Source organism: Artemia franciscana, chromosome 11 (genome assembly GCF_032884065.1).
Source record: "Artemia franciscana chromosome 11, ASM3288406v1, whole genome shotgun sequence".
Taxonomy (NCBI): domain Eukaryota; kingdom Metazoa; phylum Arthropoda; class Branchiopoda; order Anostraca; family Artemiidae; genus Artemia; species Artemia franciscana.
The window spans coordinates 17,967,948-17,987,710 of record NC_088873.1 but is presented as its reverse complement, the minus strand read 5'-3'; the positions used below and the strand labels follow the sequence as shown (position 1 = coordinate 17,987,710).

Genomic DNA, 19,763 nt, shown 5'->3' with positions numbered 1-19,763 from the left:
ATGGACAATTGTGCGTTGCATGTTCGAGGGTCGGTAAACCTGACAATCTATTTATATGCAGCGACAATTGGACAGCAAAAAATGTTGTATATTCGCAAGTTTTACGCAGTTAATTTGTATTGTATCTACCTATCTATCTATCTATATAAAAACGAGTTGTGTGTATGCATGTTTGTTTGTTTGTAAAAAGAGCGTTTGCATATGACGTCATTATTAGTGCATACGGCTTTGTATATGCACAGACAATGGGAAAGCCAAGAATGTTGTATATTCGCAATTTTTACGTAGTTTAACTCCTGCAGACGAAATGAATGCTTGCCTGAAAAATTCTAATTTATGGGCACACGTAAAAATATTAAAATTAACTACAAATATGCGTGTCCGATTGCAAAACGATGACTCTGGTCAAACATTTTCAGATCAATTGCTGGCAATTGGAAACGGAAAGCTCCCAGTAGTGGGAAAGCCAAAAATGTTGTATATTCGCAATTTTTACGTAGTTTGAAATACATATATAAATCTATCTATATTCACAGGTGGGACACAACTACAATGGCGCGTAACTAATATGGCGCGTAACGACTTACGCGCGCGGGGGGGCTTGGGGGGGGCGCGAAGCGCCCCACCAACTAGGTGTTGGGGTGGCGCGAAGCGCCACCCCAACAGCTAGTATTATATATATATAATCTACCACACATGGTGCTGCAGTTGTCATTCTATATTATATAGATCAATAATATTATATAGATCAATAATATTAATATAGATCAATCTATATTATATATATAATCTAGCGCACATGGTGCTGCAGTTGTTATTCTATATTGTATAGATCAATAATATTAATATAGATAAATCTATATTATATATATAATCTACCACACATGGTGCTACAGTTGTCATTCCACCAGTGAAGGCATATTTTCCAGACCTTTTGACAATTCTGGATAAAATTGTTCTTGTGATCTAATACGACGAGGAGTTACAAAGGCATAATTATTGATGATGAATGGAAATTATGGGACTCCTTTAAATTAATTCGCAAGTGAGACTGATATCGTCTGATGTTAATTCACAACATAAAACACTTATATCCTGTAAAAAAAAGTACTCAAACCAATTTGATGCCATTTATTTGCCTTTTGTCATTACATAAAGCACTTTATAAGGGAGAAAATTCCCCCTTTAAAAGGCAAAGGGGTCCAGCTAACGCACAGGAATGTAAAACCAGATGGCATTCAAATTGAGGTAAAACTGGCTTAATAGTTAGCTGTCTGACCCCCCTGCTTTAGAAAAATGTTTACCCCAATATAAATGTAAAAAATTGCAACACGATATTGGTCAAGATAGAATAATACCTCTCCACAAATCCTCAATGAAGATGGCCTTCAAGAAGAAGCATAAAATGATCAAATTGCTCATATTCAATATTAGAAAAACTTAAGACAAACAGAATGTTATTTTTGATTGAAATCTCTACGAGGGCAATTATGAAAAAAAGAACTGCCAAGTCTTTAAAAATATTTAATTTTGCCTAAAATTGTTCTTCTTCTCAAAAGTGACGTCTACACTGAAAAATTGCGAAATCGGCAATTGTTGCAATAATACTAAAATACAAGGAGATCCTAGCGGCCAATACAAATCACAATTCGTTAAACCATAATCATCAACAGGAGCAAATGGTTGTCAGGATAAAGGCAAGCCCAAAGGTGTCATAATCACACCAATGTCTTTTTAAATCACATATCTCACTTCAGTGAGCACCCACTTCTAAATCATAGCACAATTCACCAAAAGAATCAATAATGACTCCACTTTCGGCGTCTGAGAGGCTGGATGTGCTGTCGGTATCAAAACTGGCAGCGCTGTTAAAAGCTGAATGGGTGATAAGACCGCAAGGATGAGAAGCTGATGCATATTTCTCTTCTTCCTTGTATGTGTTTCTGATCATTTCGAAAACTGCAGCATCAGAAACGAAGCCACCTTCCATGAGAGGGTGAAGTTCTTTCAAATAACGCCTAAAAATATTGAAATAAAACCTCAGAAATTGGCCCCTCCAAGAGTCTTCATTCGTAATTAAAACGGACGCTAGCCTTCCAGAAGAAGAAGAAAATTATAATTTCATTAACCAAAGACAAAAAATTGTGCCAAAAAGAATAGTCATTGTTTTAGTTAACCTAAACAGAAAGTAACGTTTAACTATTTGAACTAAAATAAAACTTAAGGTGTATTGACTTCAAAGTCAAAAAGTTCTATAGAGAGAGTAACTTTAAAAAATAAATAAATACTAATTCAAAATCATAATCAAAACAGACGTTAACTTTCCGAAAGGAGAAAATCATGAAATTAACATCAAAGTAATAAATTACGCTAGATATTATATTTATAACTATAATGAAAGAAGAAACTGCCAATGCAACAGCACAAACACATAAATAAACATACACCACAAAAAAAGAGAGGCAGAAGGAGAAAAGGAAGAAACCTTTCCTCCTTTAGTAATTAATATTACTAAAGAAAATGAGGCCATAACCCTACTCATCCATCCAATTACATAGGTCAAACAGCATAACCATACACAATCAACCATAAAGAATAATACATGGACAGGCAGTCGTGTCGTAACTAAGTATAAATCGTCATTTACCAAATATTAAAAACAATAAATTTGCATCCAACATTAATGCCCTTTTCTCAAAAATGGATAATTTACGAATTTGTGTAGCAACCTATGAAAAACTAATCATATACACAATCATCACCACTACCAGACTGGGCCAGATTAGGCAATTCATTCGTCACGTTCAACAATGGCTGCAATAATTTTAGCTTGCTTATGTCTGCTAATTTTAGCATAAAATTTTCGATTTACTAAAAATATTAAGAAAATTCGGTTAATGAAGAGCCGATTTTTAAAGCTTTATGTATATATTTAGTACAACAAAACATAGTCTCTGACTTGAAGCGTAGACTTAAGATAAATCTGAATAGACAAAAATAAAATGAGTCAAACACCTATAACATGAGAAAAGGAAAAGAATCATGTTACTGAAAATAAGATTCGTAGTTTAGTTTTTGTAGGCATAAAAACTTCCGTCTCATGCTTTTACTTTCTCCTTTATTCACCTCTTTTTTATTCTCACTTTTCAGCTTTATTATTGCCATCATTATTGTCACGACTTCTTCTTATTATTTACAGTTAAACCATTAAATTTTAGGTGTTATAAACAGCCTACATATCTCTGTTTTAGTGGTCAGGGGTTGTCATACAAACTTGTAGAGACAATGACATGTTTTATTTTTGGTGGCTGGCGTTTATCCCTCCGGAAACCCCCCCCCCCCCTGTGGAAAATATGGATTTACAAATTTGAGAATTTTATTTGATTTTTTTTTTTTTATTTCCTTATGGGGAAGAAATTTGGTACTTGTGTATTATGCACCACTCACTCAAGTTTACGCTGTGTTTAAAAATCGAGAACAAACCGGTTTTTTGGTTAGTTTCTTCGTTAATTTAGAAACAAATTTGGGCTACAGATTTGCAAATTAGGGGGGGGGGAGGTGTTAGGTATACCGAGTCTGTATGCAAAATGTGTTAGGTACTATTATGCTGCATATTATGAAGTAAGAATGGTTTTGACTTCAAATTGCCCAAATACTTATCCGGTCAATTTAATCCATTTTCTCCCATTAAACTTGGTTCACAAGACATTTCATGATTTTTGAATCTTTCCCAGAATAGAGTATACCCCCATTCCTTTACTCACAAAAATAGTTTCAAAGTGGACCTTTTTATAGCAAAATTACTTCTCTTATCTTTAATATCTATAAACGAACACTATTTTGCACCAATAAATGATCCATAATATAACACAACAAAAAAAAAAAATCCGTTTTCCAGTCTACTGTAAAATTTATGTTATGCATCATACCACTGGCACAAATTGAGGTTTTACCTCTCCTCTGGTTTCAAAAATAACCTTTTTCTTATGGAATTTTCACTGACAAAAACTATCCTCTCTAGACTTTGAAAAATAAATTTGCCCTCCCTTCCCAAACACTTTCATAAATTGGAGCTACTACATCATACCCAAGCCTGTAACAAGGGTTGGTGGTGCCCAACCCAAAGGTGTGATAGTCACACCAATACCTTCTCAAATCACGAGTGTCTACTTCTAAATAATTGCATAATTAATCCTCTACCCCCAAGAAAAATTTATTGTGAAGCAGTAAAGCAGCAGACCGGCCCTAGAAAAAAAAACTCGAAAAAATACATACAATTATTATAGTTATATAGATTTGAGAATTATTCTATATGCAAAGCCATTTATAAGTTTTAGTCTTCATAATGAAAGCAAATCCTAGCTATAAAACTCGAATTGAAAATAAATCGAAACATAAGTTTCTACATAAGAAAGATATTCCTGATTTTTTAACACAATATACTTTTATCTTACCAAGTATGCTCAAAGGCGACTGGAAATACTTTAGCAACATCAAAACCGTTGAAGGTTCCAGCAGCTGCCATAGTATAAGCGCCCATATCTTCCCAAACAAGCCAATCACCAACCTCCAATAATGGATAGTCAACACTTTGGGCCACACAGTCAAGACCATCACACGTTGGCCCCCAGATGGAACATTTATAAAGGGGGCCCTCTTTTGGATTCATAAGCTGTGAATTACAGACAGCGTGGTCGTAAAGGAGGCAATTGAAGCTACCATAAACACCGTCATTGATGTAGTACATATACGATGGTAATGGGTTGTCTTCAGTGGTAACTTCTCGACGGCCGTGTATACGGGTGGCGAGTGTGAAGGCTGATGCCACATAGTATCGACCAGGCTCAGCTGAAAATAAAACACGACTCAAGAAAGCGTATATTCAAAGGACTTAATCATACAAAAGATATCACACACAGCAGAGAAACTCAGTTTTTCTGTTTTGGAAATTTTTTAAGAACAAAAGGACATTTTTCGCAACTCTCTCTCTCTCTCTCTCTCCCTCTCTTTCTCTCTCTATGCACAAACCACAAAACACAGATAAAATAAATACATTCAGTACTGCATGGGTGCCAGGCAACGTTTTTAATGGGCAACAGCTTAATGGGCAATAGATCAAGAGAGAGAGAAAGAGCGAGAAAGGTGGAGACGGAAAGAAATTGAAGGGACACCGAGATCGTGAAATCTCTTAAAATAGATTTTCATTCATACAGAGATTTATAAAGCTAAAACTGGGGAGGGGCACAGATAATTATGAAGGAAGATAGATATGCAATACCAAAAGGTGCGCTTTGGGGTATAGTATTTCTTTTTGATTGCAAGTAAGAGGAGCCGTGTGAACCTATCTCATGGACAAGGAGACACATACACCCTTCTTTCTTTCTGCAGATACGAATTGACGGCAAATCAAGCTCCTAAGAAAAAAAAAATACTGTAACTTTTAAATTCAGCATTTAAAAAAATTAGCATTTTTCGCTATTAAAGAAGGACAATAATAATAATAAAACCGGCGACAAATATTTTAAATAGTTTTAGTTATACAACGCCATTTTTAGGGGAGAGGAAATCATCTTACCAATTATTTGAACGCCACTTGTTTCGGGGAAGAATTCGTCAATGGCTGCGTTCACGATCTTTGCAACATCATCAACTGACGACCCTCTATTGCCGGAGTAACCTCCACCCAAATCCAACAAATTCATCTGGAAGCCCAGCGTTGCAGCATACTCAAAAAGATCCTTAGCTGTTGAAATAGCACGTTGAAATACTTCAGGCTCTTGACAACCAGAGCCAACGTGGAAGCTAATGCCAACAAGATCGATACCAAGTTCATGTGCGAGCCTGATAAGGGCAGGCGCATCCTTTGGAAGGGCACCAAATTTAACTCCCAGTTGGCATTGAGCCTTTTTGGCGTCGCAACGGATGCGGAGTACCATTCTGAAAGAAGAAGAAATTAATTCCCAAGAAGTATTACATAATATAATTGTAGATGACATAGTTATGAAATCGCTATGAGCCAAATTAAAATTTGGTTTATAGGGGGATAAATCACTAACAATTATTAGATCGTTTGGGATTAAATCATTTTAATTATTAAAATATTTGAGACTTACGAAATAGAAGAGCAAGCAAGAGATTCGACATCTGAGACACGGAAAGAAAAGCAAAAGAATGAGAGCTCAGCAAAAGAAGTCTATAGGACAAAAAAAAACAAGGTTTTTTTTTTATCTAACTTTTTGTACAAACTTGTTCCAATGCTAATACCAGATCTTCCTCCATCCTACTCTCTTAAATACCGTCTTTCTTCACTTTTTAAAGAATCCCCAGAGGTTTAAAGTCATTCTCCTTCATTTTCAAGTTAAATCCGGACGTCTGCCCTTTCATATACCACCTTGCAATAAAATCGTTTTCTTCTTTTTTTGTGAGGAATTTTTCAAAGCTCTCTGTCAGAGTTTCTGATTCAGCCAAATTTCTCGTTCCGCCAAACGCACCAGTCACATCTCCCATGACGACGTCGAGTGGTTGTGGTTTCCCTCGACACAATTTAGTGTCCGAATCTATCCTCATAGCTTGCATTTATTGCAACAAACTCATCTTTGCACTGCGCCACTGGAAGCTTCCAACGTTCCTCCTTTCTTTCACTGATTTCAAAGCTGAGGCAACCTTCCAAGAAATTGATTCTGGCCATTTTGAAGTTTTATCCCCGCTAACTTGAAGCATCCAGCGTTTTTCTTATTGCCTTTAGGACTACTTAGTAAGACTACTCAGTCTTTGGTCGTTCAAATGACATACCTCAGTCATCTCAACCTCTCTTTCAACTGAGTGAATTCAAATTACTTTTTTCACAGTCACGTTGTCACCTCATCTTGGAGCTTTATGTACAAATTATCCTTAAACAATTTACCTGAAATAAAGTCTAGCTTTTTATTATATTTTATTTTAGTAATCAGCCTTCGGTGCCGTCCTCAGCTACACTCATTACTGTTACCTTAAAATACTCAAAGTTAACCTAACCATCTATCTTGGCTTTACTTTAAGTAGCCATGGCTCTTAAATTTTTCACCGCTTCCACCAAGCTGATTATAATTCAAAAATCAACAGACTTAGTCTCACCCTCATCTAAATACTTTTATTTTCAAATACGATCGTTTTCAACTAACTTACATCAGAAGATTTATCTTTATACAGACAAAAATATAGATTCACAAGCCTAGGCGTCCTCATAAAAGAGAATATCAGTTTAATTTTGACAGAACACGGTAACCCCCTACGGACTAGCGGACCATTTACCCTCTTCCCAAGTGAAAATTTCTAGCTATGTCCACGAGAGTAACACAAATATAAGGACACTCACCTAGCGTCTGGATGAACTTGTTTGATCTTATAAAGTTCAGTGTCATTATCATATGTCATTGTACGAACACCACTGGCAGCGGCATATCGTATATGCGACATTTGTTTGGCAGGATTGGCAAAAATAATCCTATCGGTGGAAACACCGAGTCCAGTCACCTTGGAGATCTCGGCCTAGAGAAAAAAGGCAATTATTTACCTGAGCTAGGGGGCTGAAGCCCCCGAATCCATAGACATGACATTTTAGAATGATAAATAATTTGATCAATGTATGAAAAGAACATGCAGAAATTGGATATTTTCAAGGTCAGTCCCCTCGTTTTTTAAAAACTACTTTGATATTTTAAACTGTATATTTTAAATTTGTACATATCTTAATTTGTATTGTAATGCAAGTATGAAATGCATACGTATTATTATGACACCGTGATACAAAAGAATTAAGTACAATTAATTTAATTGTTGAGAAAATAAGACAATTCGAATAATTTACGGTTCAGACAACCAAGTTCCATCCAGGAAACAGAGCCTCAGTCTACACTGGGCGGCGGAAAATTTTATCCGGGGTGGTCGTCTACAAGGATCAGTCAGTAGTTGTTTTTTTCCAGCTCAAGGTGGCGTCTATACTGCTGTTCTTAAAGAAATCAATTTTCTCAATTCTGCAAATTAATGTTTATTCACGTAATTAGCGGAACGCTGCATGGTCAATAATTATACTTCAGTAAAAATCGTCTAAGCTTGGAAGCAAAGGCCAAGCTACTGGGGGCAAGGGATTGCCTACAATTGTCTTCGGGCGCAGCATCTCTTGAGGTGCGATTTAAGTGTATAGCTTATGAAATATAGACCCATTAAGTTTTAAGGATAGTGGGCGCAAAGGTAAAATTCCACTTTAGTGACTTCTTGCTATCTCGGAAGGGGTTAGGTGAGGAAAATGGTTAGGTACAATGGCTAGGTAGGTTAGGTATAGGCTAAAGTATGGGCCAGGAAGGTATTTTGAAGTATCTACCTCCACCCCTTTTCCCTCTAGAAGGCCCTGAAATTCACCAACATGACAGGTCTATACCTATTGAAATTTTAACAAAACACCATTTTACCTTAATTTTCAGTTACTAGTTCCTTTTCTCTGCCTTTAGTTCTGAAAATGCAATTCCTGTTATTTGAGTAGAATTCTGAGCCATATCAATGTTTTTTTTTCAAAATTTAGGGAATGTCCTTGCATATCTTTAAAACCTTATAAATTGGGATTGAGCAGTCGTGAAGCTGAATACAATTTTGTTGTGCTTCATTCAAGCTAAAGATCTATTTTGCAAGATTTCACTTTTATAACACAGATATTTTTAAAGGTCATCAAAGGTCAGGGCCCTCTAGAGGGAGAAGAAGTGGAGGTAGGTACTTCAAAATACCTTCCCGGGACATACTTTAGCCTGTAGATACATCCCTGGAAGTTTCATTTTCCTAACCTAACCCCTTTCCGAGATAGCAAGAAGTCACTAAACTAGAATTTTACCGGCGCAAAAACTGATATTGTCTTCTGACGCTGAAAAACCTATCTATGCCTCTACTTGGGAAGCAAGATTTTTTGAAAGTGATGGAAAGGGCTTGGCAGTTGGCAGTCACCATCTTAGTTTAAAAGACTACAAATTGAATTTCACGCTCATTTTTTTTCTTTTTTTTTTTTTTTTTTTAGAAAAGTCAAGGAAACTCGGATAAGATAGTACAATATGTATTAATACAACATGAATTTTACAAGAAAGTAGAAAAACTAACAAATGGCAAGTTATCTGTACAAACCTACTCTGATATCACATTCCCCATTTCCTAACTATTTCTATGAGCGAGAGAAGAGTAAGTACAACGTTCGAAAAAAAAATACGTCTAAACATTTCAAGAGCCCAATAATATGAGAAAATGAATACAAAAGATTGATAAACATCGCTTAATTTAAGGTTGTCAACCTAAGTCACGGAAACATCTTTAGATACCCATTCCATATCTAAAAATATTTTACATTATGGCAATGAACGCAAAACTTGCATTTTTTTTTTCGGACATATTGGAGGCTCATCATGTTGAGCATACGATAAACGCATACTGAAATACAATATTAATGACCACTGAAGAAGCAGTTCATTCTTTTTAGCCGAGTGTTGAGCCCCTCCCCCCTTCAAAAAGCCCCCAAGGGGCTTTGAGTCCCTGCCCCCGCAACATTCTGCAATTACGATCCCAAGTGTAAGATGGCAAACAAGCCACCCATCCCCTCTTCTTACTTGCCTGGCCATGCGCCTATGCTAAGGTCTTTGGGTACCAACATTTATTAGGTATTATATAAGTTTTTAAACCTTGTAACCGCGTTAAAACTATTAATTTGGCGGAGGTAGATAACCTTTTCTCTAGTACGATTGAGGTTTAGATTTTGATACGTAATATAAAAATGGAGTGAAATAGTTCCAAAATGTATTTCCGGAACTCAGAATACTCCTCTTGTTTCAATGGGAGACAAACTGAGCATTTCTAACGTTGAAATAGAACTCAAAAATTAGCCAAATTCCAGACAGCAAACTTGTATTCAAAAGACACAAGATAAGCATTTGAAAGAATAAGAAAATAAATGATATCCTATCTACATATTTTTTGGGGGGAGGGGGCAGGGGGAACTAAGAAAGATTTTTTTACGTTATTCAAATAAAGTCTTTCTCACTCATTTAGCTATGTGGTGGGGACATTGATCCTGTACCGAATAATGTATCTTCAAGATAAGCGGGAAATATTTTAATGAATGTAAGCAAACAAATAAAAAGACGTAACGAAAAACATAAAATTACTGATACCCACAGGTTTTTAAATGAAAATTTGAATGGACTGTCTACTGCGTAAGATAGATTTATTTGGGCAGTCTGAACAGTTCTTTTACGGGTTGTGTCGTTACCATATTTTCCCTGGAGTGGCAGAACAGCTTTACAGGGCTAAATATTGCTGGGAATGCACTATAGCTTTTCACCAATTTAAAGAAACATGTTTTTGTCTAAGTCCTGTTCTCTGAATGTATCCGCGGGGTGGGTGGGATGGCACTCCCTCTCCTCCAATGGTTTCCATTCCAGATAAGCATAGATGTAACACATAGATAGGAAAATAAGATAGGACTATATAAATACCATAATCCTAACATGTTACCTAGAAATGCCCTGTAAAATGAAAAGGAATGGAGAAAATGAAGAAAAAATTGAAAAAAAAAGATGAATACCTTTGAAGCACAATCAAAGTTAGCGCCCAGTGAAGCAAGAACTTGCAAAACAGTTGAGTTATCATTGCATTTGACCGCTAGAAAGTGGTAAGACAGCATTAATGACGTACAAACATTTTGACATAAATATAAAAATACATACCTCGTCACCGCAAAAAAACAGAAATCCCGAATGGATGACGCACCAAATGAAATTGCTTTAGTTTTTATTGGAAAATTATGAAAATGGTGCCAATTATAATTTGTGTCAATTTACAATTACAATTAATAACTATAAAAAATTTGTGAAGGATTAAATCGACCATTGATACTTAAATATATACGGACCAAATTAAATATAATATACAAGGAACAAATTTAGGATCTACTAAAAATGAAAATAAAACCGTATTGAAAAAGCCAAACGCAAAAATTCTTCATAGTCAAGAATAAAAAGTGTACTTCAAAACAAATTCTTTTGAGTTGATTAAGTGTGCGAGAATGTTAGAGCAATTTTCCATGAAAAGAACGGATTTTTTTTTACTTTTTTGTTAGCTTTGAGATTTTTTAAACCAGCACCGCCAACACAACAGCTATAGCCAGTCAAACAAAGAAGAACCGAATCGCAGGTCAATTTCTCCCCATAAACGCTCCTTAGATATATGCTATCTTTTACATTTTCGAAAGGAAATTAAGAGAGTGATTCCCAAAGAGCTTATTCGCCATAGAAAATTATAGCCTTCATTGCTAGCTGGCATCAGGGGCAGATCCAGGGGGGGGGGACTTTGTTCAACTTTTGAGGAATTTAAACATTTACTACAGTTACCATAAAATATCCCTGTCTTTCAACCTCAAAATCTTATTTGTCAGTTCGTTAACGTCTGATTGGCTGATGATGACACAATGATGCAATCTAACAGGTTTACACTTAATTCTCGAATTTTCGCAATGCCAAATTTTGAACCTTTCAAAACAAAATCCAAACTTACTTCATTCACTTTGTTATTGAATTTTAACAAGGACCTTTATATTTTCGTGCTAGACACGCCATATTACCCATGTTTAGCATAGTATATATGGGTGTGCTCAAAAATCATATGCTATTGGACTCCACATGTCGAAAATTAATGATTTCCTTGACCACTTAGCCTTTCAATTTACGGTTTAAATGAAATATAAACCAAAATGTGAAATCGAACAAATATTAAATGCCAATGAGACCAAATTCATTTAAATAGACATTCTCCTCAGTTTCTAAGTAATGTGGCTGCATTACCCCCCCCCCCAAAAAAAAACAACAGAATTTTGCACTTTTTGTACATAAAGTCACAGGTAAAACTTTTAATTAAGAGAGAATATGGAATAATATATATATATATATATATATATATATATATATATATATATATATATATATATATATATATATATATATATATATATATATATATATACTAGCTGTTGGGGTGGCGCTTCGCGCCACCCCAACACCTAGTTGGTGGGGGCGCTTCGCGCCCCCCCAAGCCCCCCCGCGCGCGTAAGTCGTTACGCGCCATATTAGTTACGCGCCATTGTAGTTGTGTCCCTATGTCCCACCTGTGAATATATATATATATATATATATATATATATATATATATATATATATATATATATATATATATATATATATATATATATATATATATATATATATATATATATATATATATATATATATATGTTTTTAACTACGTAAAACTTGCGAATATACAACATTCTTTGCTGTCCCATTGTCTGTGCATATAAATAGATTTTCAGGTTTACCGACTCTTGAACATGCAACATATAATGGTCCATGGGAAAACAATCCGTATTCAGATCTATACCTCATGATTCTAATGATTGCCCTTGAGCTTTGTTGATGGTGATTGCTAATCGACCATTCCCTGAGTCGCCATCGTCATTTATATATCCCCCTGTGCACCCCGGCGTCCCCTTTGTAGTTATGTCCCTGTGTCCCGGTCGTCATTTATATTCCCTGTGTCCCGGTCGTCATTTGTATCCCGGTGTCCCGGTCTGTATATACATTCGTTTTTTAGTTTTGTTTTTCTCCTTTATTTTTTTCCTTTTTTCTTTTTTTTTCTTTTTTAGTTTATTTAGATTTTTAGATTTTTTAGTTTTTTTATTAGTTTTTAGTTTTTTTGTAGTTTTTACCATTTTTTTAGTTTTTTTAGTTGTTTTTTTTTACTTATGTCCTGGTCGTCATTTATACTCCCTGTGTCCCGGTCGTCATTTGTGTCTCGGTGCTTTGTTGATTGCTAATTTATATTATATTTATATTTTTTATATTTATTAATATTTTTTTAGTTTTCTTTTTCTCTTATTTTTCAGTTTTTTCCTTTTTTTTAGTTTTTTCTTTTTTAGTTTTTAGTTTTTTTTTTTGTTTTTTACCTTTTTTTAGTTTTTTTAGTTTTTTAGCTTTTTTAGTTTTTTTATTAGTTTTTAGTTTTTTTAGTTTTTGCCTTTTTTTTAGTTTTTTCAGTTTTTTTTTAGTTTTTAGTTTTTTACCTTTTTTTAGTTTTTTTTAGTTTTTTAGCTTTTTTAGTTTTTTTTCTTTTTAGTTTTTTTTTGTAGTTTTTACCTTTTTTAGTTTTTTTTCTTCTTTTGTATTAGTGTGAAATAATTCAGACGTCATATGCGGACAAACACGACGTCACTCGACAGACAGACAGACAGACATAACCCACAAACAACTTATTTTTATATATATTTATTCATATTTTTTTAGTTTTCTTTTTCTCTTTTATTTTTCAGTTTTTTCCTTTTTTTTAGTTTTTTCTTTTTTAGTTTTTAGTTTTTTTTTAGTTTTTTACCTTTTTTTTAGTTTTTTTTAGTTTTTTTAGTTTTTTAGCTTTTTTAGTTTTTTTATTAGTTTTTATTTTTTTTGTAGTTTTTGCCTTTTTTTATTTTTTTCAGTTTTTTTTAGTTATTAGATTTTTACCTTTTTTTAGTTTTTTTTAGTATTTTAGCTTTTTTAGTTTTTTTTTCTTTTTAGTTTTTTTTTGTAGTTTTTACCTTTTTTAGTTTTTTTCTTCTTTTGTATTAGTGTGAAATAATTCAGACGTCATATGCGGACAAACATGACGTCACTTGATCCACACACAGACAACTTATTTTTATATATATAGATATATATATATATATATATATATATATATATATATATATATATATATATATATATATATATATATATATATATATATATATATATATATATATATATATATATATATATATATATATATATATATATATATATATATATATATGTATTATGTTTTCTCGATAAAAGCTCCATATTCTTTCGGGAAAATTGGCATCCTGGGATATTCTGACATAAGAAAAATGATCTAGATAGGTCAGAAGTTTAAGAAAATTCGTTATGAGCCTTAATTTTAGAAGAAAAAATTAATTGAGTGACGTCATTTTTACATACATCAGTATTGCGATGACGTTGTCACACTTGTCACGATTATCAGGAAAATTTGAAGACTTTCATGCATGTAAAAATTTCCATTAAATTGCTTAAAGAGCAAAAACCTGTTAATTGCAAAAATAATTGTACATATTTTGACAAGGGATTGCAACAATTCAAAAATCTTAAAAAAGAAAACCGAAATTTGAAGCTTAGTTTACATAGAGCGCCAGATCATCCTATTTTCACTTAATAGTCCTTGAAAAAATTTTTGAATTAAAAAAAGTTAAAAAAAAACACCTCTTCAAAATCTATTCATTCTAAAAGGGAAAAAAAAATCCCGTTCAGCACTGCTCAGAGTTTGGCCCTCTTGTTGGTTCGTCAGTTCAGAATCGCTTAAGTTTTTATGTAAACCGCAAAAATATTTATGGTACTAGAGCAATAATCTTAACGTTTTAGTTCAAACATGAAAAATGCCTGAAAATTATTAAATTAGTTTTTTATTAGATAAAAACAACTCACTACGTGGGACGCAACCAGTTATATAATGTCAGTAGGAAGGCCTAAAATCGAAAATTTGCGATTATCACAAATGATGGTTCAAGCAGCAGGTATAAGCAGGAGCTTTTTCAAAAAATGTTATGACGGCTCAGACGAAAGTATTGTTGTTTATCAATGTTTGAATCGTTATTTGCCGGAGTGCTCTTGGGAAATTTTAAGTCTACTACTACTACTACTAATAACTCACTGCAGCACCAAGCCGCCTGAGGCCAACACAGCTACGCACGCTCCTCCTCCAACCTAATCTATTTAAAGCCTCCCTCTTTACACCCTCCCAGGAAATTCCCATTTCCTTTAAATCTTTATTTATGACATCCTCCCAATCCAGACAAGGACGACCTGCTTTCCGTGTAGCCCCAGACGGTTGGCCAAAAAGGACAATCTTCGGTAATCTGTCATCCTTCCTCCGTAGAACGTGGCCTAGCCATTTCAACCTTTCTTTCATTATAGCCCCAGAAAGCGGGATTGAACCACACTTTTCGTACAACCTACTGTTTGAAATACGGTCAGTCAGCCGGGTACCTAGGACAATCCGTAGGCAATTTCTCTGGAATTTTTAAGTCTGACCCGTTTTATCATTCTTATGAAATTAGATATTCTTCAGGGATAGTGTCTGAGGCTCGGAGTACTCAACGAAGATCTTTATTTCCGCATTTTGAAGGGCCACAACTTTGGAATTCTCTCCCGGAGGGTATAAAGGAAGCTGATAATGTTGGCCAGTTCAAGAGCGGATTGAAACGCTACCTTCTGGGAAGTTGTTAACGATTTTTTTCTTTCATCAGACAATTAAATCTATTCAGTTGACTTTTTTCTTACAAAAGAAACAGTAAATATTAGGTTTTTAAATCCCCAGTTTCTGCAGCTGAAAATATAGACCTTTTCTTCTATTGGCCAATATTTCTGAATTGATTGAAAAATTTTTAAGTAGGACTAACTTTTTTCGAGTACCCAGAGGAACTCTGGAAAAACATTTATTTAATTTATGAAAAACTTTCATGTACTTTTCTGACGTCCTGTGAGCCGGCTATAACAAACCTGGACACAGTTTATATTCATTTACTACTGCTAGAGCACTTGAGTGTTCCTTCATACGTGTTCATTTGCATGTCTGATTTAAATTACTTTTCTAGTGTAATGTCTGATCAGGTATGTGTCTCCAGACATATCACATGCACACGTAGCATTTGATACGAACATGAATTCTGAAATTGGTTGACAATTTTGTTTTAAATTGAATTTAGCCAGGCCGAGTCCGGTTGGAAATTGGTAATAGACGAATCAAACAGAACTTCATAAAAAATTACGTTCTAAACCAAAATGAGCAAAATTTGGTTGAAAGTTTGGTTCTAAACTGAACTATGCTTAACTTGTTGGAAATTTGGTTCTAGAATGAATTAAGCTGATTTTTGTTCTAAACGGAAACTAGTTATCATTCAAGCATTCAGTTATCATGCTTGACACTTGGTAGATTGCAAATTCAGCCGATCAGGAAGTTCCGCTTGCAATTTTATCATTCGTGCTCATATTTCATATCAAGCAAAAGTTCATGTGTATGCATATGTGGACTTTAATGCTTAGATAGATGTCTGACCAGATGTAGCTAGGCATAGAAGGCAAGCAAGAGATGTATCAGAACAGTTCTTTCAAGTTTCGAATGCTGGGTTTCATAATATTCCAATCTATTTAATTATTGAATAGCATTTATCTTGTTAAAACTAATAGGCCTAATTCGTCAAGCTAATTTGTCAAATGAATAGTAAAACAGGCATTGTGTATTGTCAAAAATTCAGGAAAATCAAATGCGACCTTGAGGGAGATGCCCATTGAGAAAGACAGAAGGGATGAATTCCCAGAAGCAGACCCTCCACTGACTTCACTAAGAGAACCTCGCATATTTTAACAAAATCCTCATATCTTCCCTCTTAGCACAAGCGGTTTTAGCGGAAGGAAGGAGGGACTTACCCCGGGCGCAGAAATTTTAGGAGCGAAAATTTTCAAATAAATACCCTAACGGTTACAATTATTTTGTAATTTTTGAACTTTTATCCTTACCAAAATAGAGTAAAGATCACGGTTAATAAACATAAATAATTAATAAAATATAAACTAACTCATAAAATAAATAAAAATAATAATTATTAACTAATTGATAAACTGAAAACAATTTTGTTAATAAATTAAAATTTCGTTAAAAATTTGGCGTGAAATTAGTTGTGAGAAATAGGAGGGAGGAGGGGTGCTATTCTAGGAGGGGTCACTTAGGCACAAAAGAGGACAGAGCCGCCACTGCCTCTTAGAGATAATCTTCGACAAATCAATACCTTCAGCTTATACTCCTTCTCAGACCAAACTGGAAAGTAAGTTGTTCCACAGTACGCCTGCGAATGCACTCTACCAAAACCCTTCTGCCTCTGTTGAGCCCCTCATCAACCAACACTGCACATTTAATCAGAACATTGGCGAAACACTCGACCATTTAGTGTTTACATGCAGGCACCCCGCTATCAAAGCTCATAATTGAGTTAAAAAATTAACCCAGCTTTTTTCAAGGTGTAATCTCACACATTCAAAGGGTCACTAAAATATTTACAAAACCCAGACGAATAAATACAGATATACAAAATCATTTTTTGCGTCCTCAAAAGCCTCAACCTCTATCACATCACTTAGCTTCAGAATAGCATGAAGCAAAACACAGAGGACGTTAATAGATTTGTTCTCGAGCTGCATAAAAAAAGAGAGAAAAGAATAAACAACCTCTACACACAAAAACTTTCCATAAACCATATTTACCATAAAAGGGTGTAACACGTGGCAGCTTCAATTTCCACTCTTTGTGTTTGCGAACAATGTCGCCAACATCAAGCACATAAAATGCTTCTTCTTGAACCTGAAACAAAGATTGAAAATTAAAAACAAGCGAAGTTGATTAAAAAAAAAAAAAAAAAAAAAAAAAAAAAAAAAAAAAAAAAAAAAAAAATCAGCGTTCCATATTTTTTGAAGCAGGCGACCATTAATGAAACACAATGTGGATATTCTAAGATAACGAACCGTAGAAGAGAAAGATAAAAGGAAAGGATGCGATACTAGACCCTTGAGGTCCGAATCGGCGGCGCTAATCTCCGTCCCAAGGCCCTTCAGCCAGGAAATGCTATGGGGGGATGGGGGCCAACCTTCCAGTGCTTTCACATACCCTTCCTGTTTACCTTCCTCAGGTTTCTCCTGGTACCCATTTAGAGCTGATTCGACTCTGGCTAAGCTTACAGAGTCACGCCACTGATCTCTGTCCCAAGCCAAATAGTTGGGTACAGTAGGATTCAAACTCTCCAACTGTAGATGAAAACTAATTGAACCATTCGGTCAATTAGTATATCGCAAGTTGAATTTTACCGTTATTCTATTGTTTTGTTTTGGCTGAGGACGGCCATTAGATATATGTCCCGAATGTGCAATTACCTCTCTTCTACGAAACACTGTCTTTAAAACTTCCTCATTGCGTTATCCTCTTTACTGTTTGTATAAAGGAAAGGTAGTGCGGTTTTCGCCGTTATCAAACAGTTCGTGGTAACGAACTGTAGTAAGGAGCAACCCGGCTCAATAGTAACCAAAACTCTAAAAAATGGAATTTTGATACCAATACCTACATCAAAAGAATCGCATTTTAATGCTGATTTTAAATATATAAGTTTCATCAAGTTTAGTCTTACCCATCAAAAGTTACGAGCCTGAGAAAATTTGCGTTATTTTAGAAAATAGGGGGAAACGCCCCCTAGAAGTCATAGAATCTTGACGAAAATCACACCATCAGATTCAGCGTATCAGAGAACCCTACTGTAGAATTTTCAAGCTCCTATCTACAAAAATGCGGAATTTTGTATTTTTTGCCAGAAGGCAGATCACGGATGCGTGGTTATTTGTTTTTTTTTTTTTTTGTTTTTTTTCCCAGGGGTGATCGTATCGACCCAGTTGTCCTAGAATGTTGCAAGAGGGCTCATTCTAACGGAAATGAAAAGTTCTAGTGCCCTTTTTAAGTGGCCAAAAAAATTGGAGGGCACCTAGGCCCCCTCCCACGCTAATTATTTTACCAAAGTCAACGGATCAAAATTCTGAGATAGCCATTTTATTCAGCGTAGTCGAAAAACCTTATAACTATGTCGTTGGGGACGACTTACTCCCCCACAGTCCCCGTGGGAGGGGCAACAAGTTACAAACTTTGACCAGTGCTTACATATAGTAATGGTTATTGAGAAGTGTACAGGCGTTTTCAGAAGATTTTTTTTGGTTGGGGGAGGGTTTGAGAAGAGGGGGATATTCTGGGGGAACTTTCCATCGATAGTTTGTCATGGGGGAAGAAAATCTCCATGAAGGGAGCGCAGGATTTACTAGCATTATTTAAAAAAAAAAAACAATGAAAAAATAAATATGAAAAAGTTCTTTCAGCTGGAAGTAAGGAGCAGCATTAAAACTTAAAACAAACAGAAATTATTACCCATTTGAGGGGCTCACCTCCTCCTAATACCTCGCTCTTTACGCTAAAGTATTTTTAGTAATTTCAACTATTTATTCTACGGCTTTTGTGATTCTGGGGTCATTCTTAATGAATTGGGACAAAATTTAAGCTTTAGTGTAAAGAGCGAGGATCTGACAAGGGGGCGAACCCCCTCATATATGTAATAAAAATATGAGAATACAAAAGTTCTTTACGTAAGCTAATTTATAAGTTACGTAAATCTTTTACTAATAAAAATATTCGTAAAAAATTAAAAATTCTTGTTGCCTTTTTAATTAACCAAAAAATTGGAGGGCAACTAGGCTTCCTCCCCCGCTCTTTTTTTCTCAAAATCATTCGATCAAAATTATGAGAAAGCCATTTAGCCAAAAAAAAAAAATGCAAATTTTGTTTTAATTATTCCTCTGCGGAGAGCCAAAATCAAAACATGCATTGATTCAAAAACGTCCAGAAATTAAATAAAAAAAAACAAGTTTTTTTTTAACTAAAAGTAAGGAGCGACATTAAAACTTAAAACGACCAGAAATTACTTCGTATATGAAAAAGGCTGCTTCCTCATCAACGCCCCGCTCTTTACGCTAAAGTTTTTTACTGTTTTAAAAAGAAGAATTGAGAGAAAGAGTCAAACTTTAGCGTAAAGAGCGAGGCGTTGATGAGGA

The 19,763-nt window shown here is 34.7% G+C and overlaps 1 protein-coding gene across 4 annotated transcripts in view; it reads right to left on the bottom strand.

Annotated features, from left to right (window-relative positions):
* Positions 1 to 1,116: 1,116 nt before the first annotated feature.
* Positions 1,117 to 19,763, bottom strand: part of LOC136032908 (ornithine decarboxylase-like) — a 36,360-nt gene continuing 17,713 nt past the window's right edge. For all 4 annotated transcript variants that reach the window (XM_065713354.1, XM_065713352.1, XM_065713353.1 and 1 more), the window contains 6 exons: positions 17,388 to 17,484; positions 10,595 to 10,671; positions 7,355 to 7,527; positions 5,576 to 5,937; positions 4,455 to 4,848; positions 1,117 to 2,018 (listed from right to left, as the gene is read on the bottom strand). In XM_065713354.1, the coding sequence (XP_065569426.1) occupies positions 1,754 to 2,018; positions 4,455 to 4,848; positions 5,576 to 5,937; positions 7,355 to 7,527; positions 10,595 to 10,671; positions 17,388 to 17,484 (1,368 nt within the window). In that variant the 3' untranslated portion in view covers positions 1,117 to 1,753. The remainder of the gene's footprint in view (positions 2,019 to 4,454; positions 4,849 to 5,575; positions 5,938 to 7,354; positions 7,528 to 10,594; positions 10,672 to 17,387; positions 17,485 to 19,763) is intronic.